The following is a 27797-nucleotide window of genomic DNA, read 5'->3' on the forward strand; positions in this document are numbered from 1 at the left end:
CCTTTCTGGGGACTCCCAGTTTCATTCCTATCTCATCTCTTCCTGGAGGTCAAAATACATTGGGAGTCCCCTTTTAATTGTCTACCTTTTCCTTTTCCTCTGACTTTTTAGTAACATTTCTAAGAATATTTCCTTAGATGTCCTATACTTACCTCTTTCATGCCATCCTTTAGAAAAAAATGTCAAAATTTTTTTATTTGTTTGCCTGGTGAAATGTGAAGTTTCAGACATGCGTAGGGCTTGAAATAACTCTTTTAAGGTTTTAGACAACAAATATTTAAATTCGGCTAGAACTTAGTGCAAAGTTCAGAGAATTCCATGACGTTAATTTGATAGCACTGGAAGTTATTTAGTTGATCCTCTATGTAAGGACAAGATTGAGAGATTTTTTTTCCTGGGTTATGTCAAACATAGTTTTCATGTCTGGCTAATTGCCCTAGCAAACATGTAATCATTAGCAAGGCTCTCTTCAAGCCTGAAGCATTTCTGAGCATCCTTCTCCTACCTCCTTCCCCTTCTGTGCCCATCATGCCCTCTGTAGACCTCTACTGTCTCTCCTACAAGATCGCTTGTTACTACCACTGGATAAACTCCTTAAGGACAGAACCTGTTTTTTTCCAACACTGCACAGTACTTGCTACATATTTGGTGCCCAGGAAATGTTTGCTGAATCAGTCATCTTACCCTTTCTTAAACATTCCCAGAAAAGAGATTCTGTCATCTCTCTATATGCTAACATCCTAAAATTTCCTCTGGACAGAAATTCTGCTATTTCATCTGCTAAATAATGTGGACCCACTTTCTCCAGTATTTTCTTATTTTTCTTAATTACATTGTCGACTAAAATGTTTATCCACTGACTGTCACTCTCTTGTACACTATTGGCCTTTTATTAAACCCAATAGATGCTTTTGAATTTTTAGTAAATAATGATACTTTCTTTGAGTGTGGTCTTTATCTTTCTGCCACATATCCTTTGGAACAGGAAGACTTTTCTTTATCATGAGTCATCTTCCTGAACCATTCAGTATGAGTAGAATTCTTTGTTATTATTGTTGGAGAGAACTTTGGTAAGGCAAATTTTAAAGGGAAAAGAGTTTGGATATTTGTATAAAAATAAACGTGCTCTTCCACTACTATCAGAAAAAAAGAACAAAATTATTTTTAGTAGATAAAATTCAATTTTAAAGAAAATATTCAACATTCATTTTAAAACATGACTGCCACTTAGTATATTCTTTGATAATCTGACATAGATATAATCCAGAATATGAAAACAAAAAAAACCTTTATAGAATAGTTTGGGTGCCTGTTATGACTTTAGACAATAACTTCATTGTTTAGCACATGGCAATTTGATAAGATTTACATGTCTATTCTCCAGCTAATATAATGGATTATAGAAACATTCAGAAAATAAAATCAATGTCTGCATAATGGTTGTTTTGCCTATTACTGTATTAATAGAATCAGTCACCAAAAGAACTAAACTGCAGAAAACCTAAGCTAGTTATTAGCTTTAAAAATAATAATAATAATTGGTTCTGAGATTATAGCTGTAAAGACCTAGTAGAAGATTTGCCCATTCTTTCTCAAAGACAGATTTGCTCCCAATAAGGTGCTCCCAGAGGCCCCAATCAGCCTTGCTTCAAGTAAGCCAAGCGGTGAAACAGGCACAACTTCTCCACTGAATGACATCATTCCTGTTTAGTAGTCAGACCGCATGCTGGTATAGTGTGGGATTCCATAATTACTCTGATTGTTTCTGCATGGATTGAATTTGAATGCCCTCTCTTCCATTAGTGATAGTATTATTAAAATACTCCAAGGTGGCCTCCATTTTCCTTTACCAGTGTTTAAGTTGCTGTTTGCTTGGAAAGCAGGTCCTCTGGTCCCTGTTTGATAATTGCTTCTGATCCTGTCTCATTCCATCTCTGCTGATACTGCTGACATTTCATCTATTCCATGTTTATACATTGACCCCTTCTAAACCAGTTCTGTGTCTATATTAAATTATGCTGCTTTTGTTTTTGCCCTTAACTCATGATATGTCTAGATTTCCTGTTGTTTTCACTGTTTGCTGCATGCCCCATTTAGTATCATTAACATGTATCATTTTGGTGAATTCTTTTTTAGAAATATAGTTCTTTTTATTCTTATTGATGCTCTTTTTTCCTCCATTCTGCTTTCTGATGGCAGTATTGCCACAACTGCTTTTGTTTGTTAGCATGCGCTTCTTACACCTGATCTTTTTTACATTCTAATCCTCTTCTCTTCTGGTGGGAGCAGGCTGATGCCCTTAGCACAGTTCGTCCCACTCCCTCCCACCTCCTCCCTTCCATTTAGCATGTTGAAGACATATAGGATTTTTTTTAACAGAATGGATCAACAATTATTTAGACATAATCGTGTCACTCATGTCTTTGCTCCTGATGTTTGTTGCTCACTACTTCTTTCTCTTTTATGGATTCCCTTTTTATATTATATCGAATATGTCTTTGAGTAATTCTTCTAGATGTATCATATTTGATAATGCATCATTTACCTAGTTTGTGTCAAAGGAATGTAAGTTCCATAAAGGACATGAATTTTTGTGTGTCTTGTCACCATTTTGCCTAAAAGAGTGCCTGGCAAATAGTAAGTGCAAAATACATATTTTTGAGGGAATCAAATCAATTTATTTTATCACTTGGCCTTCTCTTTGTCAATTTTAAATCTTTTATGGAAATAATTATAAACTGCCTAACACATTTTCCTACTTTCTGATATCAGGTATTCCCCATAATTGTTCACCTTTATTGATGACTCAGGGGCAACATTATCCATATCATATCACTTACTCTGATTTGTTCTAATCTGATAACAAAATTCCCTCAAAGCATCTCAGAGAAGTTTACCTCTAAATTAACTGGCTTCCATGTGCCAGATAGCGTAAATTTATTTTTCTTCTCATTATATCACGTTAAAAGTGGTTGGTAGTACAGAAGCTTGGGACCAGGTGGAGCCCTCTGGGAACATAATTTTCTGGACACAAAGAAGCAATGTCTAGAAGAGATACTAGTCAAATAGCCTGGCAGTCATTAGTGCAAAAAGCTTGAAAGGGAAAATTCAGCCCATGAAAGCTATGTGGCCCATAAAAACTTAGATGAGAAAACAAGTTCAAAGCTGAGGATCAGAATCCAAGCGAAGAGAAATTATTGCACCAATAAGAAGGTGCCTGCAGCAGTTCTCTATCAGGTATGGATAAGAAAGAAGCAGGTAGCAGACTCAGACCTTTCGTGAACAGTGATCATTTTTCTTTGGTCTCTTGCCCCCAACTCCGCCCTACCCATCTTCACTGTTGAACTTTCGTTCTCAATGCTGTTGATAAGCTTGCTGTTCCAATTATCTATTGCTACATCAAATACTACCCCCAACATAGTGGCTTAAAACAACAACCATTTCTTATTTATTTTTGTTTCATCAGTTCAGGTCAACAGTTTGGCCTGGGTTCAGCTGAATGGTTTTCTGCTTTTATCTCCGGGGTCACATACATCTGGTAGCTTGACTAGGGCCGGAGGGTTTAATATAGCCTCACTCACATGGCTGGGCCTTCCTGCTTACTGTAGGGTGGTCCTCTATATATATATGGTTTCTCACCCGTGCTTTTTTACATGGTGTCAGGACTGTTCCAGGAAGACAAAAGTGGATGCTGCAAGGCCTCCTGAGGTCTACACTCCAGCACTTCATAATATTACTTCTGCCACGTCTGCTCATTGAAGTCACAAGTTAGCCTAGATACAAGGGATGGAGAAGTACAAAATACTGGGGCCATAGTTTTCATACCACATCTGTCTCTGAGAGCCCACTCCTAATTTTCAAACTTGTAATTTCTAATATTGTAATGTATGTACTAGCATAGCTATTTCTTCTTGTAATGTTTAATTCCCTGAGAGAAGGAATTAGGTTTATCTTTATCTGCAGCACATAGCAGAGAAGCCAGTACCTATTAAGGCCTTAATAAAGAGAAGTTGAACCAATGGTGGGCTGATTGGTTGAGATGTACATACAACGCATGTATGGATACTCTGTTTTATGTACTTTTTACAGCTAGATTCTAAGATTAATGGAATAGTACTTTTAAAAGTACAAAGTAAATTACAAGTATGTCTTTTTGTTGTAAAGTAGTAAGAGTTTTTGTGTGTATCAAACAGTAACTATAGAATGCCGGGTTCTTAGAAACTAGAAACTCATCTGTATAATAGAGACTTAGTAGTGTTTCCTTAATCAGTTCCCAGGTCAAAAAACCAGAAATGATTTCATCTCTTTTCTCTACCATCATTGTTATTAAAAATGTTGGGCCTCATAGTCTAAGATACATATTTGTCTTGTGGCATGCATTTAATGTCAGATTAATGGCCATTTGTGCCACAATAACAAGATCTTAGTAAGGAAAGTCTGTTTGCAAATGTAGCCCCTAATTCCTTTGCTTTAAAAATACTTTGAATAATCTAACAGGCTCAACTATTACCTAATGTCAGCTAAGATTCAATTGATGGCACTAAAGAAACCATTCGGTATTTCATGGAATTTAAAAATCCTGTGTCCTAGTTGTTTCCACATAGGTGATTATTTTACATGTAATTTCACCAAGATCCAGGGATAGCCACTTTGATTTGCCCCCATTGCTGTACACTGTCCTGAATGTTGTTAAAGCAACTGTCACATTTTCCTCTGACAGTTTGGAGATGACAGTAATTTGCAAAAATATGTGGAATCCTTTAGGCATGATAGGCTTTACATTTATATAAATTATTATTTTGTCCACTTTGAGTCTTTCAGACACTTTTGTTTTATGTAATGGCATCTGCAAGTTGGTAAGAGACCAAAAGGACACATGTGTATGCAAAGTTAATATTTGCTCAGACAGGTAATCCTTCGTGAAAGTAAAATGTAGATTTTGTGTGGACTACATCAAAGAATCACAGAACGAATAATCATTAATGTCACAGGACATTTGGTGAACATTTTTAAAAACTTTTATCTTGTAGAAGTACAAGAGAAAAATAGTTACATATAGGAAATCAAGTCTTAATGTAATACCACAAAGACAGTCTTATCAAACATAATATAGAATTAAAAATGAGCGAAGATAAAGCAAGCTCTCCTGACTATGGAGAGAAAATATAGAGAGACAGAAAAGAAATTGAATTTCAAATCTTTGTTTCAAGATAAAAATGAATTATTATAATAGACCTTATTCATAACTTTGGCTTAGACCTTATGATAACTTTGGCTCTCCTATTTGGATTTCATATGCTGAAAGCAATCATAGGACTGAAGGGAAATTTATAATAAAGTCACCTGGGATATCACGTCATAAACCTAGAAAACAACATTAGACATTGAAATGGGAATAATGAAAATTTCATTTTAAAAGAATGTATATGGGAGGCAAGGAAAGAACTGTTCAGATACATGGAAGAAAGTCATTACTTCTCTTGAATTCCTATAAACACCGAAAAATGTTTTCCATGAGCAGGATACTGTTGCCACAGTAAATATGATTAGATATTTCCCCTCTGTACATAGGGGCCCAAACTGTTCTAAAGACACTTTTTGTGTTAGCATGCCAGACACGGCCATCTTCCTACTTGGCTAAGAGTATGGCCTAAGAATCTACTAAGCATCACCAGACCAGAGGCAAACGTGCAGCTTGACCAAGTAGCTCTGTCTGGTTGGAAGAATTGAGGGGCAGGGCATTTGGAGGACATAATCCATTATTGACCCTCTCAGCAAAGTGCAACGTCTGTGGTATCCCTTGCACAGAGATTATTATCCTGCAAAGGGTTAACCATCTGCGGATCATTCAGTATCTAAATCTAGGTGCGTTCCATCGTAATTAGAGTGTGTTTGTTCATTAGTAACTGAACATTTTGCAGACCTTAAAAATTTAAATGATCTTAAAGCTCATTGTGGCACCTTGTGCATCAAAAATTACACAGTTGCTCTCCTCTTTATGTGCCTTTTATGTCCTAATTTAGGCGCCAGTGTATGTGTATCATATAGTGAAAGTATAAACAACAAATGGTTTTGGAGGAATTGTTATGTGCCTTTATACAGAGTAGAAAAATAAAATAGAAAATAGAATAGAAAAAATAATGTTTACTTTAGTCCTCTCAATATAGTGTATATTCTAGAGCCTAAGCACTGATCAGGGGCTCTATTTCATCAAACTTAAATGGAAAAGAAGTCAAGTCTCAGGAACAAAATGGCAGAAATCTATCTACTCGGAGATTGCAGAGTACAGTTAAGTCCCCTACATACGAACAAATTCCGTTCCGAGCGCACATTCATAAGTCCAATTTGTTCTTAAGTCCAACAGAGTTAGCCTAGGTACCCAACTAACACAATCGGCTATATAGTACTGTACTTTAATAGGTTTATAATACATTCGCATCTTTGAAAGCAGCGTGAAGGTTCGTATGTAGGGGATTTACTGTATAAGTTTTGTCAAGATAAAAATGAACAGTAGTTCAAAGGAACCAGAATACTCAGCATTGTAGAATACTGAAAGCACACAGGCTTTGGAACAAGACAGATTCCATACTCAGCCACTTATCAGCTATATTTTCTTGAGCAAGTTATTTAATCTCTGAGCCTCAGTTTCTTTATCGGTATAATAGAGATACTTACACTTAAAATAGGGGTTGGGGATAATAGGTTAAGCTCCTGGTAGCATGCCTGACACATACTAGGTGCTAAATAAATTGTCACTCTTATTCTTACAGGGTTGAGAAATGTATTTCCTTGGTCGTAGCTTGTAACTTATAACTTACCCTCCCAGCTTTACTTCCATTCATCAGCTGTTGGCATTCACTCTTGCAATGGAAAGGTGGAAAACTCTTCACCAGTATCATCTAGCATCACTGTGTGGCTAGATTCATCCAGCCACTTACAGTAAGACAATACCTTTAACCTAGAGCTTACAGAATGTTAGTTGAAAGGACCATGTGCTGGCCACCAAGTGGTGGACCATGGACCACTGGTTCTTCCGACTTATTGCAAGTGTTCCAAGTGTACATCAAGCATTGTTTGAGACAGAATAATATATTTGTATATAACTATATGCAGTACTATTTTACTGTTGTGATTAATACAAATTTGTTTCAAAACATCTTTGAATCCCTAGTAGCCTTTCCATTATATTGCATCTTCTCTGTCAGCCATTATAAAACATACACCTCTCACATCAGGGTAGATGTGGTACAAAAGAATCATAAAACTGTTGGATATTATGCGGGAACCCTTATGCTCAAAAAAAGTCAAGAACTGGTGCTCTCATTCCCAAGGTCCAGGAAAATGATGTGTGATGTACTCGTTTACACATCTTGTTAAGGAAAACACTGGTGAGAACTCAAGTCTCCAGCCCCTTGTCCAGAACTCCCAACAGTGGAGATGTTTTCATTATTGCTTTTGGAAAAATCTGAAATGTATCTAATGTTCAGATTAGTATGCATGAAGTTGAGTATTAATCGAAAATCAGTTATTTGAAAAAGATCTAAAACTGTACCTGACACATATAAAACACTCAACAAATGGTTGCTATTATCTTGATGACTCTTTAGTAAGGAGTGATTTTGTCACTGTTTTCTGCCTGTTGCTCAGAGTAACTTACCGCATCCAAGTGTAACATTGTAGGTTGTATCATTAGTCACCCAGGCAAGTGGCTTTTGTTCTCATTTCTCATACTCTCAGAATAGGAGTGGTTGGATTTTTTTTTTTTTTTTTTTTTTTGCGGTACGCGGGCCTCTCACTGCTGTGGCCTCTCCCATTGCGGAGCACAGGCTCTGGACACACAGACTCAGCGACCATGGCTCACAGGCCCAGCCGCTCCACGGCATGTGGGATCTTCCCGGACCGGGGCACCAACCCATGTCCCCTGCATCGGCAGGCGGACTCCAACCACTGCGCCACCAGGGAAGCCCTAGGAGTGGTTGGATATTTTTTAAATCTCCCTTCCAGAAATCTTTTAGGAGTAGAGGCTCTTGCCGTTAGTACTGAGGCTAACTTTGGAGGCAAGTCCTTGCAACACATTTTATTGCAGCCTCAAGACAGCTGTTGGCCTTTAATGTGCATGCTTAAGACAGCTCTGTTTTGTTGTTGAATTACCCACTGGGATTTGATACATTTCTGTGAACGAAAGAGATTTAAACATTTACTTTCCATCAATGTTTTTTAATTTGTCCTCCTCCCTGCCCACCATGCCCCAGTTCCTGTTGGCCAGACTCTTTTTATTAATAGAATCAACATTAGATCAATATTTATTTAAAAACTGTAGTGGTCTCTAGGTATCTAATTTCACACCGTGGCCTTCAGGTGATAGCAGAAAATGGTAAATGAGAGGTATTTATTTCTGACCATACAAGTAGAGCTTTATAAAACTATAAACCATCCAGATTAATCACATTAGTTAAATACAAAGAAAGTTCCCCTTGGGTTTTTCAGGTAAATTGAGGACTGAAGCAAGTATTATCACTATGTGTTTGGTTCTGAATTTTTTTTCAATATCCATATTTAGTATGAGTCCCCTTTCTTTACCTAACTATCCAAGAATTGATTTATAAGCTAAATAAAAGAATATGTGGAGTCTGTACTTGTGCATGCCCAACCGGAATTCTCTTGTTGCCCAAGGGAAGGAGATGAAAGAGCCAAAAGAAGTAAGCACTTCTATATGTGCTGAACATGTCCATTGTAAGTAAAGGCACATGACTTCCAGGAGCTTCCATAAGTGGTTCTCATGCAGCCAGCTCTGTCAGGCAAGGACTTAATTGTTTCATGCCCCAGCTCTCAGGCAGCAGCCTCATTAGAGGAGATCACCAAAGGCCTCTGTTTCTCCACAGAATGCAGCCCAGTGGAGCATTACTCCAGTATAAGTAGATTCAGTGGTTGAGGCAGCTAAGCCTCCAGTGGTGATCTTCCTTTGCTGTTGAGAAAGAGAGTCACCTGGTTTAGAATAAATACACTAGAGCTAGCCCTAGACAGTTTTTTTAGAAGTTGTAGCTGCATTTTGCCCACACCCAAAGCCCCATCACACTCATATATTCACCCAGTGCCCGGATTGACTTTCCCCTAAGAGCCCGCTGTACACCCTGCCCAGGCCGGCTCTCTCAGCCAGTTCTTGTTACTCGATTTTACCTTTTCTCTTCTTTCTTCTCACTGTCAGAACATGCCTGCCCTACCATCCCTAAGATTTTGTATGATGTCTATTCAATTATCTCTTGGAATAATTTATGGTAAAATGTGAGTAAAAGGTAACACATGCCTCCCTCCCCACAGGTAACAGGTAACACATTCGCATTTTTGCAGAGGCTTTAAGTAAATGAAGAGACTCAGATCTTGAGGATTCTAAGATCCTCAAGGCAGCAGCACAGGGATTTCAGGAGTCCACTGGCTCTCACCATATAAACCCACAGGGCACTGGACCAGCCCTGAGCAAAAAGGCCTAAATTACACTCTGACCTTCCCTGCACACATGGTCTGCTACTGCGTTCACAGAAGCAGCACTTTCCTTCCAACCTCCCAGAAGTCTGTGACACTCAACAAGTTTTCAAAGGAACAGGAAAAGCACAGTTTAATAATGGGGCTGATTTTCACACTGTTGCAGCTGGGGTTCCTTTGCGGCCTGTGCTTTTAGAAATAAGTGCCCCATTAACACTGGGCACAGAGCTCACCAAGCGAGAGGTATGAAGTGTGATGGAGGAAGTTGCGAAGGGAAGAGAGAGAGGTGGTGAGGAACAATGTGACCAGTGGAAAACTGGGAGTGAAGTCACAGGTGCAACTGAAAACAAGAAATGGAGAGAGATTTTCACATTTACATGTACTTTATTCAAAGGAAAGATAAGGTAGATTCTGAAGTGGAAATAAGCAACGTGTGATTGGCAGAAGGATCTGGCTGGTTATCTCTTTTTTGTCTAATCTCTGATCCCATCACTGTCAGCTAAATAGTGGCTTTAGTATCAGGTGGTATAAAACCGTCCCCTAGCTGCCAGCTCTGTTGCCAAAGATACGCCATCTTGCCCCACCTCCATTTGCTGGTGTGCTCTGTCAGACGGTTTACAGTTCTATTTCTGTTATCATGTGCAAAATTTTCCAACAAGAAACAGGCAATCCTACTCTCTTTCCATCAAAACAATCATGTATATTGTTTTAAAGCAGTTAATGACTCTTGGCATCTTCAGAAAATGGGTTTTTCATGTGCTTATTATATAGATTTTTTGGTTTTTTTTTTTCACTTTTGAGAGGGGAGAGAGTTTGAAGTGTCACTTCTTTTCTTAAAGGTAACCAATTTTAACTCTTTTGTTGTTTAAAATTCAGAAATTGTAGCCACTGGCTGTAGATTAAGTGGTATGTAATTGGATTACATTCCGAAAGAGAATTACAAAATGTGTTGAGGCATGATAACAGGTGGCTAAAATGTCAGACTCTGAGGCTGGGCTGCTGGAGTCCAATTCCTGATTCTCCCCACCTCACCCCCTTGTGGGCTGTGTAACCTTAGGCAGTCACTTCACTCTCTGGGTGTGAGTTTCATCATCTATAAAAATGAAGATCATAAATACAGTTAATTAGAAGAATTAGGTGACGTTTATGAAAGGAGCTTACATGCCTGACAAGTAGTAAATACTATATAAATTGTTGTTAGGAGCACTAAATTGAACGGCTTTTATATTTATATAAATAGAAAAATAGTCAAATATTCCAATCAGAAGCAGGGAAAAGGCAGTGATTCTCCAACACATGGTTTCTGTGGCTAAAATTCAAGTTTTACTGTGGTAAATGTGAAGTTTTATATCTGTGTGGCTATTTTCCAATTACTGTGCTAAGCAGTTTACGTAATTTTCACAACAATCTTGGGTAGATACTATTATTATTCCTACTTTACAGATGAGAAAACTGAGGGTAAGCATAAGTAAATTTCTAAAGGTCCAAGAGCTAGTAAATGATGTAATGTTTCAAAATTGCTGCTTTTAACTACTTCTCTAAATGCCCCCAAAATGTGCTTCCACTATCAATCAGTTATAGAGGTTGTGCAGTAATAAGATATGAGAATTCTGTTCTTTAGCAGAACATAATAAGGCAGATGAAGTCTGCTTCATTTCTCCCCCACCTCTGAGTTGTTGGCTTTATGCCGTGTGTTAGAATGAGGAAATCTCAGGGCCTTAAAGAGGTTTTCTCCTCCTAAGTGCTGATAGTTACCTGTGGCTCAGTATTATCCAGACCCAGTGGGAAAAGAAGCAAATATTTCTCTAACTCCTTTCCTATGTAAGGGATAAATCTTGACTTGGGGGAATCTTAGCTGCAAGTAGTAAGTGACGTTTGGGATAAAGCAGCCAGCAAAGGAGAACATTGGCCCAACCTCCTGGTTGTTCCTGGTTTACCATAGTATTTGCCCTGAGAGGCAACATCACCACAGAGCAAGATGTGCACTGTTTTACTTTCCAGAGAACAAAGAAACTGTGCTCATCTCCATTGCCTGCTGGCGTTGGATTTCCTGTAACTGTCCTCTGTTCTCATTTTATCCTTAATTAGCCTGTCACATATTATGTACAACTTGTAAGACATCCCCGGTATACACTCAGAAGTTGGAGTCTTCAAATAAGATTACTCAGCAGACATAGGTGGAACATTTCCATATCCTTTCGGCTGCCAGCAGCATTCACTGTGATATTCCTCTGCACATGGTGAGATACAGCTATCTTCGATACCTCCTGTGAATGACCATACCAGCCTGTTACGAGACTTCTCATCTCTGAATTTCTGTAGGATTTGCAGTTGGTGACACACTGGCTCATACTGACTTGTTCTCTGGCAGTTTCATGTGTGAAGAGGAAGGGGGCATGAGCGGTCTCCTAGAGTGTCTGTCCCGGGGCTGGGCAACCGTGAGCTTACTAAAGAAAGGAATGGAGAGGAGAGAAGGGGCAGAGTTGTGTGTCTACCTTATCTCTCAAATTAGATTGTCAGCTTCTCAGCCCAGAGACCATATCTGTCGTTCCTATCTCCTTTAATTCTTTTCAGAATACTAGGCAAACTGTGAGTATGCAGGGCATGCTTACTGCCTGAAGGCCTAAGGTTTTAATTCATAGAGTATGCCCAAAAGATACCATTTCCATGCACTTGAACTTACTGCTACCCAAAGAAAGTAAAGTTTTCTGTAAATGTTACTGAAACGTTATTTACATTGAATTGAAGATACCGCTGCATTAGTTTTAGTTTGGTCCCTCATAAAACTGTTAAGCGTCATTTCAGAGGACAAACACTAAGCTGGCGCTGCAGTGAAGATAGTTACAACAACAGAAGTATATGTAGTTGTAAAGCATAGGTATTATTCTGAGGAAAGTACTAACACTGCAATCCTGCAAATGACTAAAATGCTGCACTGAATGAAAGCTCATTCCGACCAAGAGTAATGGCATTTGGCTCTGAGGAGGTGTCAGCCAGTTCACTGAATAAGATTGGGAGGTGTGCCTTGCAGTGCCATTGTACTTCTGTCACAATCAGTTGACCATACGTATGTGATCTATTTCTGGACCCTCTATTCTGTTTCACTGATCTATAATATCTTATTTTCCTTTACTTAACTATATTAATAACAATAGCTTTATAGTGAGATTTAGCATCAGGTTAGGTAAGTCATTCAACTTTATACTTCTTTCTTAAAATTACTTTATTCTAGAACCTTTACATGTCCATGTCCAATTTATTTTATTTTTATTGCAGCACAGTTGATTTACAATGTTGTGTTAGTTTCAGGTGTACAGCAAAGTGAATCAGTTATACACATGCATATATCCACACTTTTTTAGATTCTGTTCCTATATAGGTCATTACAAAGTATTGAGGAGGGTTCCCTGTGCTATACAGTAGGTCCTTATTAGTTATCTATTTTATATATAGTAGTGTGTATATTACAGTCCCAATCTCCCAGTCTCTCACAATATCCCTCCCCTACCCCTTTCTCCCCTGGTAACCATAAGTTTGTTTTCTACAACTATGACTCTATTTCTGTTTTGTAAATAAGTTCATTTGTACCATTTTTTTTTTTTAGATTCCACATATAAGTGATATCATATGATATTTGTCTTTATCTGACTGACTTCAGTCAGAATGACAATCTCTGGGTCCATCCATGTTGCTGCAAATGGCATTATTTCATTTTTTGTTTATGGCTGAGTACTATTCCATTGTATATATGTACCACATCTTCTTTATCCATTCCTCTGACAATGGACATTTAGGTTGCTTCCGTGTCTTGGCTATTGTAAATAGTGCTGCTATGAACATAGGGGTGCATGTATCTTTTTAAATTACAGTTTTCTCTGGATATATGCCCAGGAGTGGGATTACTGGATCATATGGTAGCTCTATTTTTAGCTTTCTGAGGAACCTTCATACTGTTCTCCATAGTGGCTATACCAATTTACATTCCCATTACAGTGTAGGAGGGTTCCCTTTTCTCCACACCCTCTCCAGCATTTATTGCTTGTAGACTTTTTGATGATGGCCATTCTGACTGGTGTGAGGTGATACCTCATTGTAGTTTTGATTTGCATTTCTCTAATGATTAGTGATGTTGAGCATCTTTCAATGTGCATCCTGGCCATCTCTATGTCTTCCTTGGAGAAATGTCTATTTAGATCTTCCACCCTTTTTTTAATTAATTTTTTTTTGGAGTATAGTTGATTTACAATGTTGTTTTAGTTTCTGCTGTATGGCAAAGTGAATCAGTTATACGTATACAAAAGGGAAAAAACCTACAACCAAGAATACTCTCCCCAGCAAGGGTCTCATTCAGATTCAATGGAGAAATCAAAAGCTTTACATACAAGCAAAAGCTAAGGGAATTCAACACCCCCAAACCAGCTTTCTGCCCATTTTTTGACTGGGTTGTTTGGTTTTTTTAGGGATTGACGTGCATGAGCTGTTTGTATATTTTGGAGATTAATCCCTTGTTGCTTCGTTTGCAAATATTTTCTTACATTCTGTGGTTTGTCTTTTCATTTTATTGTTTCCTTTGCTGTGCAAAAGTTTTTCAGTTTCATTAGGTCCCATTTGTTCATTTTTGTTTTTATTTATTTATTATTTATTTATTATTATTATTTATTTATTTATTATTTATTCATTACTTTAGGAGGTGGATCAGAAAAGATATTGCTGTGATTTATGTCAGAGAATGCTCTGCCTATGTTTTCCTCTAAGAGTTTTATAGTATCTGGTCTTATATTTAGGTCCTTAATCCATTTTGAGTTTATTTTTGTGTACGGTGTTACAGAGTGTTCTAATTTCATTCTTTTACATGTAGCTGTGCAGTTTTCCCAGCACCACTTATTGAAGAGACTGTCTTTTCTCCATTGTATATTCTTGCCTTCTTTGTCATAGATTAGTTGACCATAGGTGCATGAGTTTATTTCTGGGCTTTCTATCCTGTTCCATTGATCTGTATTTCTGTTTTTGTGCCAGTACCAAACTGTAGCTTTGTGGTATAGTCTGAAGTCAGGGAGCCTGATTCCCTCAGCTCCGTTTTTCTTTCTCAGGATTGCTTTGGCTATTCGGGGTCTTTTGTGTTTCCATACAAATTGTAATATTTTTTGTTCTAGTTCTGTGAAAAATGCCATTGGTAATTTGATAGGTATTGCATTGAATCTGTACATTACCTTGGGTGGTCTATTCATTTTAACCATATTGATTCCTCCAATCCAAGAACATGGTATAGCTCTCCATCTATTTGTGTCATCTTTGATTTCTTTCATCAGCATCTTATTGTTGTCTGAGTACAGGTGTTTTGCCTCCTTAGGTATGTTGTTTATTGCCAGGTATTTTATTCTTTTTGATGTGACAGTAAATGGGATTGTTTCCTTAATTTCTCTCTCTGATCTCTCATTGTTTGTTAGTGTATAGGAATGCAAGAGATTTCTGTGTATTAATTTTGTATCTGCAACTTTATCAAACTCATTGATGAATTCTAGTAGTTTTCTGGTAGTGTCTTTAGGATTTTCTATGTATAGTATCATGTCACCTGCAAATAGTGACAGTTTTACTTCTTCTTTTCTGATTTGGATTCCTTTTATTTCTTTCTCTTCTCTGATTGCTGTGGCTAAAACTTCCAAAACTATGTTGAATAAAGGTGTCAAGAGTGGACATCCTTGTCTTGTTCTGATCTTAGAGGAAATGCTTTCAGTTTTTCACCATTGAGAATGATGTTAGCTCTGGGTTTGTCATATATGGCCTTTAAAATTAGCTTATCTAATTTTACAAAGATGTCTGCTAGAATGACTGAGAGTGCATTAAATCTATAGATTAATTTGGCCATCTTAGCAATATTGACTTCCACTTCATGAGCATGGACTGTCTTTCCTTTTATTATTTTTTCTCAGTCAAGTTGTATAGTTGTGAGTGTAAAAAACTTGATTGTCTTGTTTTATTGGCATTACTGTAAATGGAATTTATTTTATTTTCCAATTGTTTGCTGCGATCATGCAAGAATATTTTTTAATATTAACCTTTTACCTTGCAACTTTGCTAAATTTATTAGTTGTTACATAAATTCCTTGAGATTTTCTGTGTAAAAGTAAAAATCATATCATCTGCAAATACTGCAGGTCACAAACTGTATCTCACTGTTCCAGGTCCTCTTGTAGTAGTAGTAGTAGCAGCAGCAGTAATAGCTTGTTTAAGACTTATTTCGAATCATATATTGCATACTAGCACTTTACAACCATTAGCCTCTTTAACCCCGCTAGGTTGTGTTTTTTAGATGCCTAAAACGAAGATTAACCAAGGCCACTCAAATAAGTGGCAAAGCTATTGTTTATTCTGGCCATCTCTGCCATAGGTAGGACTTGGTGTTCCTGAGCATATATAATATAGTTCCTTCCTACAGATTAAGACGGACCAGCATTTCACTATCACTCACTTTGTCTAGCAACAAACCAGAGTCCCTCACTCTTCCAGTGGGTGCTGGGAAGCAAGTCAAAGATTTAATTTTAACCTTGGGCTTCTTCTAAGGTTCTCCATTGTGAAACTTGGATCTGATGAATAAAGCCAATCTTAGCAAATTAGTAAGGTAGAAATTGTCACATTCCTGTCTGAATGTGTTTAGGTTCTATCACCCAATGTTCCTACTAAAACATAAAAGGCTAATTTAACTCCCTGAGGAAATATCATCATTACCAGTCAACTACTGATATAAGTCAGTTGCTCAAGGTACTTCCTATGTTACAAGACCAATCCTAAAGTAGACTTTATTTTTTTAGAAGGCTTGAGTCATGTTTGACATATAGGGGTGCATTTCAAAGGTAAATATGTAAAACCATCTCAGCTGAAAGAGAAACAAGTTGTTGACTTCCTCAGGGGAAAAGAATTACAAAAGAAAGCATAGAATAGGCGACCTGCCTTGAGCAGGGATCACTGCTAGGATAAGACAATATATATGTATTGATTCAACAAACATTTATTGAGCACCTACTATGTGCCAAGTACTATTCTGGACATTGGGGATACAGCTCTAAATGGATACCATCACCTCTTTTCAAGGGCTTCACACCTGCCATTGTCACCTTTCCCTTCCTGCATCAGTTTTACCCTCTATACAGTATTATTCCTGTCTGCGTAAATACATGTAATAGCCCCCATATTAGGGGAAAAACTCCCTTGACCTGAAACCCCCTCTAGTTGCCTCCCCATTTCTCTGTACCCCTTTATAGAAAATTTACTCAGAAGAGTGTCTAAACTCACTGTCTCCACTTCGTTTTCTCATTCTCTTTGAACACACTCCAGTCATGCTATTGTACCCACCACTCCTCTGAGATTGCTCTTGTCAGTGTCTCATTAAATTCCATGTTTGCAAATCTAATGGCCAGTTCATAGTCCTCATCTTTCTTGTCTTCTCAGTAGTAGATGACAGTTAACTTCTATTCCCACTTGAAAAGCTTTTCTCACTTGGCTTCCAGGACACCAGCCCCTCTGTTGGTTTCCCTCCTGCCTCACTTGCTGCTCCTTCTCAGCCTTCTTTCTTCAATCCTCGAAATTATGGAGCACTTTTACTAAAACAGAAGAGGAAATGCACATTAGGGAGCAACTGGCTGTCTCTGCCACACTCTGTGAATCTTGTTCTTCCCCCAGTTCCCCATTTCACTGTCAGCTCCAATCTTCCAGTTGCTTAGGCCAAAATATCTTGGGTCATCCATGACTCTTTTTCTCTCCTACTCCACATCCAGTCTACCAGCAAACCCTGCTGATTGTATTGATACTTTCAAAATATATTCTGAATCTGATAGCTTCTGATCACCTCCACCACTTTCATCTTAGTGTAGGCTATCGTCACCTCTCCTAGACTTCTGAAATAGTCTGCTTACTGGTCTCTCTGGTCTTGCCAGTCCATTCTCCACATAGTAACATATAATCCTTCCAAAAATAAGTCACATTATGTCATTCCTGTGTGCAGAACTCTCTGGTTACCTCCTAGCTGAATAAAAAGCCAAGGAGCCTACTATTAAAAGGCCATATATTATTTGGTCCTGGCTAACTCTGATTAAATCTGCTATTCTCTCCCTCACTCATTCCCCTCCAGCTCTGCTGGCTTCCTTGATGTTCCTTGAATATACCAAGCATGAACCAATTTTAGGGCCTTTGTATCTACTATTCCTTCTACCTTGAACACTCTTCACCTAGATATCCCCATGGCTTGTTCCTTAACTCCCTTCAGGTCTTTGATCAACTATCACATTATCAAAGAGACCTTTCCTAACAACCTGTCTAAAATAGGATTCCCGCTTGTAAATCTTTTTCCCTTTATATAACTCTTTTTCTTCTTAACACTCAACATCATTTGACCTATTATCTGGTATTCTTTGTGCGTGTGTGCATGCTCATATACTTTATATTTTCTATATATAAACATTTATATGTACATATATTAATTTGATTATTGAATGTCTTCCCTGCTAGAATGAGAGTACTTGGTCTGTTTTGTTCACTGCTGTCTTTCCTATTAGTTAAGGGTGGTCAAGATAGAGTTCTCTGAGGGGAGAAATGTAATGGCACTTCCCCTTTCTTTTAACGAAACCTCCTAAAAATTCTAGACAACTCTTCTGCTTATATCTCATTGGCCAGTATTTAGATTATAGCCACAGCTAGCTTCAGGGGAGGTTCGGAAGTATAGCAGTTTGAGCTAAGAATGAATGAAGAGGAACTAGCTATGCAAAAGCCTAGAAGGAGAGCACTCCAGGCAAAGGGAATAGCTAAGTGCAAAGCCCTACAGTAGAAATAAGCTTGCCATGTTTAGGGGATTTGTGCTATGTTTGGGTACAAAAAGAAGCTGAATATGGCTGGAATATAGCAAATTATGGAGAGACTGGAACAAGACAAGTTGAGAGAGAGAGAGGCAGGGCAGATCATCACGTAGGGTTTTGCACATCCCAGATGCAAAAAAAAAAAAAGAGTTGCCAGACTCTCTGGCACCTCAGCCATTCTCCAACCTTTGGGAAATTCTAGGGCTACACTGCCAAAGGCACCTTAGCAGCTACAAGCCACATGCAGCTATTTAAATTAAATTAACTAACTGAAAGTAAAGAAAATTTAAAATTTCAGTTTCCCATCACAGCAGCCACACTGCACGTGTTCAATAGTCACACGTGGCCAATGGCTACCTACTGGGCAGCACAGGTCATGCCAGACAGCATATGCCATTGTCACAGAAAGTTCTGTTAGTGCTGCTCTAGGAAAGCCAGTCAAAGGAGAAATAATGCCAAGTCTGCTTAGTGTCTTCTCTGTGATTTTTCTCTCTTAACCCTAGAATCAGTGTTTTTCTATTTAAATAGAAATAATATATGTGGTGCCTAGAGATTAGCCTGTGGCCTGTTCCGTATGCAAATGTTCTTGTGGATGATTTTTACCTATGACAGAAAAGATGAGCAAGACTGGTAAATTGCAAGCATTCTTAACCTCATTATGAATACATTGCAAATGTAAAATTGCAAAGCATGGAAGTCAGTCATAAGTGTGAAAGCGGCTTTCAATTTGTTTTAATAGGTGTTTTCTATGTCTTATTGTAACCTAGGGATCTTGCTGCAAGAAACTGTCTGGTAGGTGAAAATAATGTTCTGAAAATCAGTGACTTTGGAATGTCTCGTCAAGAGGATGGTGGAGTGTATTCATCTTCTGGCTTAAAGCAGATTCCCATTAAATGGACGGCACCAGAGGCTCTTAATTATGGTAAGAATAGACTTTTTTCTTTTTGGTGGTAAAAATGGACTCCAGTAGCACAAAACATTCACAAGCAAAGTTACAGGGGTAGAGCAGAGCTCCAGTTAGAATCATCTGAGGAGCAACAAAAAAGGATGTGTAAGTGTGCAGACTTTGCACTTGAACATGAGCACAAACTTAATTCATTGATCTTATTAATCAGATTTTTGTATGGAAGATTGCTAGATTTAAAAGATGGATAATACTTACAAGCATTGTTAAGTATGAGTGTACCTCTGAAAGTTTTTATTGTTATCCAAAAGAAGATTATTTCTATCTTAATAGTCAAATTATACCCAGAGTAAAAATGTTGCTGTGGCTCTGGACTATTTCTTTTGAATGTCTTATAATTGGTCCAATAACCTCATCTAATGTTAGGTTCCTAAATATTAAGTCAGTCAATGCTGTAGTTTCTCACTCTGAAAATTGACAAGGTTTCTTAGCATCTCAGTCTCTGAAACTTGTATAAATCTTGTGGGAAGAGAGAGATGGGAGTTACATTTTAAAACAGCAGGGATTTTTTTCACTTGAATTTTTATGTATCATTGTGATTGGAAGTAAATACAGCTTGTATTATCTGTGGTTGGGATGAAATGGGCCATAGCAAGATGGGTAAGAGCTCAAGAATTTTTTTTTTAAATGTGCTTTTAAGTGAAATTAAAAATTACATTTTCATTAAGGGAAGCCGCATATGAGCCATGAGTTGGTGAATGGGTATAGTATGTTTTGAATAAAAATATCATAAAGTGGAGGGGAGCATCATGCAATGTCCCTGTGTCCTCAGTCCTGCTCCTAGAAGTAGAGATGCACAAGAGGCAGGCAAGGGCGCACAGCTTATGAGACTCCGTGCCAGCTGGTACCATGCGTGTGTGGCCGCTGCCCCTCATCATGGTCCCTGCCTTGCTGCAGCTCGTAACAAAGCATTCATCAGAAAATATTTAGTAAGTGCCACCTCCACGTGGCCAGGGCACCAAGCCTCGCCTCAGCCTCCTACTTCTGCCTCCTTATGGCTGGACCTAGACCAGGTGTGGGAGGGAAGAAGCTGAGGTTTGTGACATGAAAGCATATTAGAGAGATTGAAGACAAGATGGCAGAGTAGAATAGGACTTGAGCTCACCTCCTGTTATGAAAACACCAAAATCATAACTGCTGAACAACCATCAGCAAAAAAAGACTAGAACCTACCAAAAAAGATATTCTACATCCAAAGACAAAGAAGAAGCCACAATGAGACGAGGAACAAGATCCAGCTCCGCCCACCAGGGGTCAGACATCAGAAGCAAGAAGAACTACAATCCTGCAGCCTGCAGAGCCCACAAACACAGAAAGTTGGAAAAACTGAGACAGCAGAGAAATATGTTACAGATGAAGGAACAAGATAAAACCCCAGAAGAACAACTAAGTGAGGACGAGATAGGCAATCTGCCTGAAAAAGATGATCCAAGATCTCAGAAAAAGAATTGGAGGCACAGACCAAGAAGATACAAACTGTTTAATGAAGAGCTAGAAGATTTAAAGAACAGACAGAGATGAACAATATAATAACTAACTGAAGTGAAATATATATTAGAAGGAATCAGTAGCAGAATAAATGAGGCAGAAGAACGAATAAGTCAGCTGGAAGACAGATTGGTGGAAATCACTGCCACAAAACAGAATAAAGGAAAAAGAATGAAAAGAGATGAGGACAAACCAAGAGATCTCTAGGACGAGATTAAATGCACCAACATTCACATTATAGGGGTTGCAGAAGGAGAAAAGAGGAAGGGCCTGAGAAAATATTTGAAGAGATAATAGCCAGAGACTTCCCTAACGTGGGAAAGGAAACAATCACTCAAGTCCAGGAAGCACAAAAAATCCCATACAGGGTAAACCTGAGGAGGACCATGCCAAGGCACATATTAATCAAATTAACAAAAATTAAAGACAAAGAGAAAATGTTAACAATTTATTGGCAGGAGACATATTAATATGTCTCTTGTTACCTGAACATTATTGACCAGAGACGTATCAATACATTTTTAGAGAGTGATACAATTAATATCGACTTGCAAAGTTGTTAGAGCTTAAATTGATCAACAGTTCATTAGACAACTTATGATGTCATTATCATTCACATTTTCCTCTGTTAGGTTTTTGTTCCAACCTTGTGTGTATTATAAACTCAAGTTTATTACCATAAAATTTTCAAAAATGACACATCGCTAAATTTTGAGTGAAGAAGAATTTTTCAGTGAATTTTATGCAGATACTTTCTCTGATTGAGCAACATATATACTAGTGTCTCAGAAGATGATAGTTCTTCAGAATATAGTTCTGATTCACACAATGTGAATATTAGACCAAGAAAAAGACAAAAAACCTTAGTGATTGATTCTGATACAGAAAGTGAAAATGAAACTCACAGTGCTGGAGAATGCTCCTTTGCTTCTACGGAAGAGTAGATTGAAGACAACATTTCATGAAAATTAAAAGACTTTACAGGTGTGTCAGGTGTAACTGCTGACTGTAATAACCCACAAAGTGTTAGTGAAATAACAATTAATTTTTGGTAATGACTTTTTCGAGTTGGTCACTTCTCAAACTTGTATCACCAGCAGAATGAAAAATCATATAAAAACTATGATAAGGATTTAAAATGGACTGATGTAACCAGTAGTGACATGAAGAAGTTTCTTGGATTAATAATTTTGATGGGACAAGTAAGAAAGTCACAATGGAAAGAATATTGGTCGACTGATCCCTTACTTGAAACACCTGTCTTTCCAAAGATTATGACAAGAAGAAGGTTCAAACAAATAATGATATTTCTTCACTTGAACCATAACTCAGAAACTGTACTTCCTGCAGACAGAACTTCAAAAGCTAAACCTCTTTTGTATTATTTTCTACCAAAATTTCAATTGATCTATATACCCAAACAAGAGCTGTCACTTGAGGAGACAATGATAGAGTGGAGAGGACGACTCAGATTCAAAACGTGTATTCCCAGAAAACTTACACAATATGGAATTTTGGTCAGGATGGTTACCGCAAATGAAACGATATATATGCTACCTTGAGATTTACATGGGTGAAGGAAAGAAACTGCAAGAAACAATATTATCGGTCCTACAACCTTATCTTGGTTCATGGCACCATATTTACAAAGACAATTATTACAACAGTGTGTCTGCATCTGAAATATTGTTGAAAAATAAAACCAGAGTTTGTGGGACTATAAGAGAGTATCATGGTCTACCAAACCAATTAAGGAAGAAATCTAAAAATCTACAGAGGGGAGAAATGACATTCTTATGGAAGGGAGAAGTGATCTTATATGGAAAGACAAGAGGCTAGCCTGCATGGTGACAACTCTTCATGACGCCTCCATAGCATCTACAGGAAAGGAAGACAGGAGGACTGGCCATCAGATAACTAAACCCACTTGTATATTAGAGTATAATAAATATATGAAAGGAGTTGATCGGTCTGATCAATATCTGGCAAAATTCAATATCCTCTGGAAGACTCAGAACTGGTATAAGAAAGTGGGTTTCTATTTGAGTAGTTGTGGTTTATTCAATGAGTTTAAAATTTATTGTAGCCTTAATGCACAGAATTAAATGACTTAACAAGCAATTTTCATTAGCAGTAGCTAGAGAATGGGTAACTGACAATTCTGGTGAATGCAGTGGTAGTCCTGCACCTGGTCCTTCTTGTGGCATTTCTAAAAGAGCCCCCAACAAAGATCCACCTTGTCAACTATCAGGTAAAATAAAAGAACATTCTAGAGGAAACAATACCCACAGGACTAACAGAACAAATGCCACCAGAAAGTGTAGAGTCTGCTCTAACAGGGGAAAGTGCAGTGAAACACAATATATTTGTAATAGATGTTCTGTTCCCCTGCACAGAGGTACCTGCTATACTGCCTATCACACTCTAATGAACTATTAGAATACTCGAGTAAGACATGTACAAAGTTTCAAATAAATACATTAAAAAAGTTGTTGATATTTACTCAAACGCGGGTGTTTCAATATTCACTTACATAACAAATCGCCTGGCCATAGACGTTATTTTCTGCAAAAATCCCCCAGTCAATAATGTGTTAAAAGCAATAAGAGAAAAGCAACAAATAACATACAAGGAAATCCCCATAAGGTTATCAGCTGGTTTTTCAGCAGAAACTCTGCAGGCCAGAGGGAGTGGCAGGATATATTTAAAGTGATGAAAGGGAAAAATCTACAACCAAGAATATTCTACCCAGCAAGCCTCTCATTCAGATTTGACAGAGAAATCGAAGCATTACAGACAAGCAAGAGCTAAGAAAATTCAATACCACCAAACCAGCTTTACAACAAATGTTAAAGGAACTTCTCTAGGTGGAAAAGAAAAGACCACAACTAGAAACAAGAAGATTACAAATGGGAAAACTGACCAGTAAAGGCAAACATGCAGTAAAGGTAGAAAGTCATCCACATGCAAATAAGATATCAAAACCAGCAGTCAGTCATGAGAATAGGAGAGTACAAATTCAGGATATTGGAAATGCATTTGAAAATAAGAGACCAGCAACTTAAAACAATCTTGAACATATATAGACTGCTATATCAAAACCTCATGGGAACCACAAACTAAAAGTCTACAATACACACACAGAAAAGGAAAAGCAATCTAAACACAACACTAAAGATAGTCATCAAATCACAAGAGAATAGAACAAAAGAGGAAGGTAAGAAAAAAAAGACCTAAAAAAACAAATCCCAAACAATTAACATGGCAATAAGAACATATATATCAATAATTACCTTAAATGTAAATGGATTAAATGCTCCAACCAAAAGACACAGACTGGATGAATGGATACAAAACCAAGACCCATATATATGCTGTCTACAAGAGACCCACTTCAGATCCAGGGACATGTACAGACTGAAAGTGAGGGAATGGAAGATGGTATTCCATGCATATGGAAATCAAAAGAAAGCTGGAATAGCAATACACATATCAGACAAAATAGACTTTAAAATAAAGACTGTTACAAGAGACAAAAAAAGAACACTACATAATGATCAAGGGATCAATCCAAGAAGAAGATATAACAATTGTAAATATATATATTTACAATTGTAAATATATATATATTGAGCACCTCAATATATAAGGCAAATGCTAACAGTCGTAAAAGAAGTCAACAGTATCACAGTTGTCAGTATCAAAGTTGGACAGTATCAAAGTCCCCCATCAATAATGGGGGACTTTAACACCCCACTTTCATCAATGGACAAATCATCCAGACAGAAAATCAGTAAAGAAACACAGGCCTTAAATGACCTTAAATGACATATTAGACCAGATGGACTTAATTGATATTTATAGAGCATTCCATCCAAAAGCAGCAGATTACACTTTCTTCTCAAGTACACATGGAACATTCTCCACAACAGATCACATCTTGGGTCACAAATCAAGCCTCGGTAAATTTAAGAAAATTGAAATCAAACATCTTTTCCAAACACAATGCTGTGAGACTAAAAATCAACTACAAGAAAAAAGCTGTAAAAAACACAAACATGTGGAGGCTAAACAATATGTTACTAAATAACCAGTGGATCACTGAAGAAATCAAAGAGGAAATCAAAAAATACCTAGAGACAAATGACAATGAAAACACTATGATCCAAAAACCTTTGGGACACAGCAAAAGCAGTTCTAAGAGGGAAGTTTATAGCAATACAATCTTAACACAGGAAACAAGAAAAATCTCAAACAACCTAAACTTACGCCTAAAGCAACTAGAGAAAGAACAAAAGAAACCCAAAGTTAGTAGAAGGAAAGAAATACATAAAATAGAGACAAAGAAAACAACAGCAAAGATCAATGAAACTAAAAGCTGGTTCTTTGAAATGATATACAAAATTGATAAGCCTTTAGCTAGACTCATCAAGAAAAAAAGGGAGAGAGCTCAAATCAATAAAATTAGAAATGATAAAGGAGAAGTTACAACAGACACCAAAGAAATACAAAGGATCATAAGAGACTACTACAAGCAGCTATACACCAATAAAATGGACAACCTAGAAGAAATCAACAAATTCTTAGAAAGGTACAATCTTCCAAGACTGAACCAGGAATAAATAGAAAATATGAACAGACCAATCACAAGTACTGAACTTGAAACTGTGATTTAAAGACTCCCTACAAACAAAAGTCCAAGACCAGATGGCTTCATAGGCGAATTCTATCAAACATTTAGAGAAGAGTTAACACCTATCCTGAAACTATTCCAAAATAATTGTAGAGGAATGAACACTCCCAAGCCATTCTATGAGGCCACCATCACCCTGTTACCAAAACCAGACAAAAATATCACAAAGAAAGAAAAAAGTACAGGCCAATATCACTAATGAACATAGACACAAAAATCCTCAACCAAATACGAGCAGCTACATCTAAAAGAATGAACAGCTACATCTAGAAGAATGACATTAGAACATTCTTTAACACCATACACAAAAATAAACTCAAAATGGATTAAAGACCTAAATGTAAGGCCGGATACTGTAAAACTCTTAGAGGAAAACACAGGCAGAACAAACACTCTTTGACATAAATCGCAGAAAGGTCTTTTTGTATCCACTTCCTAGAGTAATGAAAATAAAAACAAAAATAAATGGGACCTAATTAAACTTAAAAGCTTTTGCACAGCAAAGGAAACATAAACAAAATGAAAAGACAACCCACAGAATGGGAGAAAATATTCGTAAATGAAGCAACTGACAAGGAATTAATCTCCAAAATACACAAACAGCTCATGCGGCTTAATATCAAAAAAGCAAACAACCCAATCAAAAAATGGGCATAAGAGCTAAATAGACATTTCTCCAAAGAAGACTTACAGATGACCGACAGGCACATGAAAAGATGCTTGACACGGCTAATTATTAGAGAAATGCAAATCAAAACTGCAATGAGGTATCACCTAACATGAGTCAGAATGGCTGTCATCAAAAAGTCTACAAACAATAAATGCTGGAGAGGGTGTGGAGAAAAGGGAACCTTCTTACACTGTTGGTGGGAATGTAAATTGGTACAGCCACTATGGAGAACAATATGTACGTTCCTTCAAAAGCTAAAAACAACTACCATGTGCTCCAGCAATCCCACTCCTGGGCATATATCTGGAGGAAACCATAATTCCAAAAGATACATGCACCCCAATGTTCATTTCAGCACTATTTACAATAGCCAGGACATGGAAGCAACCTAGATGTCCATTGACAGAGGAATGAATAAAGAAGACGTGGTGCATATACAATGGAATATTATATATAAATGGAATATTAGCCATAAAAAAGAGTGAAATAATGCCATTTGCAGCAATATGGATGGACCTAGAGATCGTCATACTAAGTGCAGTAAGTCCAACAGAGTAAGATGAATATCATATGATATTACTTATATGTGGAATCTAAAAAAAATTATACAAATGAACTTATTTACAAAACAGAAACGGACTCACAGACTTTGAAAACAAACTTATGGTTACCAAAGGGGAAAGGGCGGAGGTGGGGGATAAATTAGGCGTTTGGGATTAACATATACACACTACTATCTATAAAACAGATAATCAACAAGGACCTACTGTATAGCTCAGGGAATTCTACTCAATGTCCTGTAATGACCTATGTGGGAAAAAAATCTGAAAAGGAATGGATATATGTATGTATATATAACTGAATCACTTTGATGTATACTTGAAACTAACAGAACATTGTAAATCAAGTATACTCCAATATAAAATTAAAATTAAACTGAAAATATAAAATGATTCTTCGTTGATTTAAAGTGAAAAATTACTTCACCATGAAAAATTAATAAGATATTTACAAATGTCTTAATGGCTGAATTAAAGACCAGGTAACTTAGAAAGAGCTTGGAGGTGAAACTCATGTAACATAAAATTAACCATTTTAAAGCAAACAATTCAATGGCATTTAGTACATTCACTGTGGTGTGCAACCACTGCCTCTGTCTAGTTCCAAAACACTGTCATCACTCCAAAATAAAATTTATACCCATATTAAGCAGTTACTCCCCATTCCTTCCTTCCCTCAGCCACTGGCAACCACATATCTGCTTTTTGTTGCTGTGTATTTACCTATTCTGCATATTTCATATAAATGGAATCATACAATATGTGGCCTTTGGAATGTGACTTCTTTCACTTAGTATAATGTTTTCAAGGTTCATCCATGTTGTAGCATGTGTCATTATTTTACTCCTTTTTATGGCTGAATAATCATTCTGCTGTATATATTTGCCACCATTTATTCATCTGTTCATTCATTGATGTATATTTGAGCAGTGTCTACCTTTTGACTGTTGTGAATAATTCTGCTATAAACATCTGTATGCCAGGATTTATTTGAGGACCTATTTTCAATTATTCTGAGTACACACAGGTAATATGGTAATTCTGTGCTTAACTTCTTGAGGAACCACCAAATGTTTTCCAGATAAAGCTTTGGAAT

The 27797-nt window shown here is 37.3% G+C and overlaps 1 protein-coding gene across 11 annotated transcripts in view; it reads left to right on the top strand.

Moving 5' to 3' along the window:
* FER (FER tyrosine kinase) overlaps nt 1-27797 on the top strand; it is a 466879-nt gene that overhangs the window by 414792 nt on the left and 24290 nt on the right. For all 11 annotated transcript variants that reach the window (XM_019940802.3, XM_033853080.2, XM_073802380.1 and 8 more), the window contains one exon: nt 19094-19248. In XM_019940802.3, the coding sequence (XP_019796361.1) occupies nt 19094-19248 (155 nt within the window). The remainder of the gene's footprint in view (nt 1-19093; nt 19249-27797) is intronic.

Source organism: Tursiops truncatus, chromosome 3, assembly GCF_011762595.2.
Source record: "Tursiops truncatus isolate mTurTru1 chromosome 3, mTurTru1.mat.Y, whole genome shotgun sequence".
Taxonomy (NCBI): domain Eukaryota; kingdom Metazoa; phylum Chordata; class Mammalia; order Artiodactyla; family Delphinidae; genus Tursiops; species Tursiops truncatus.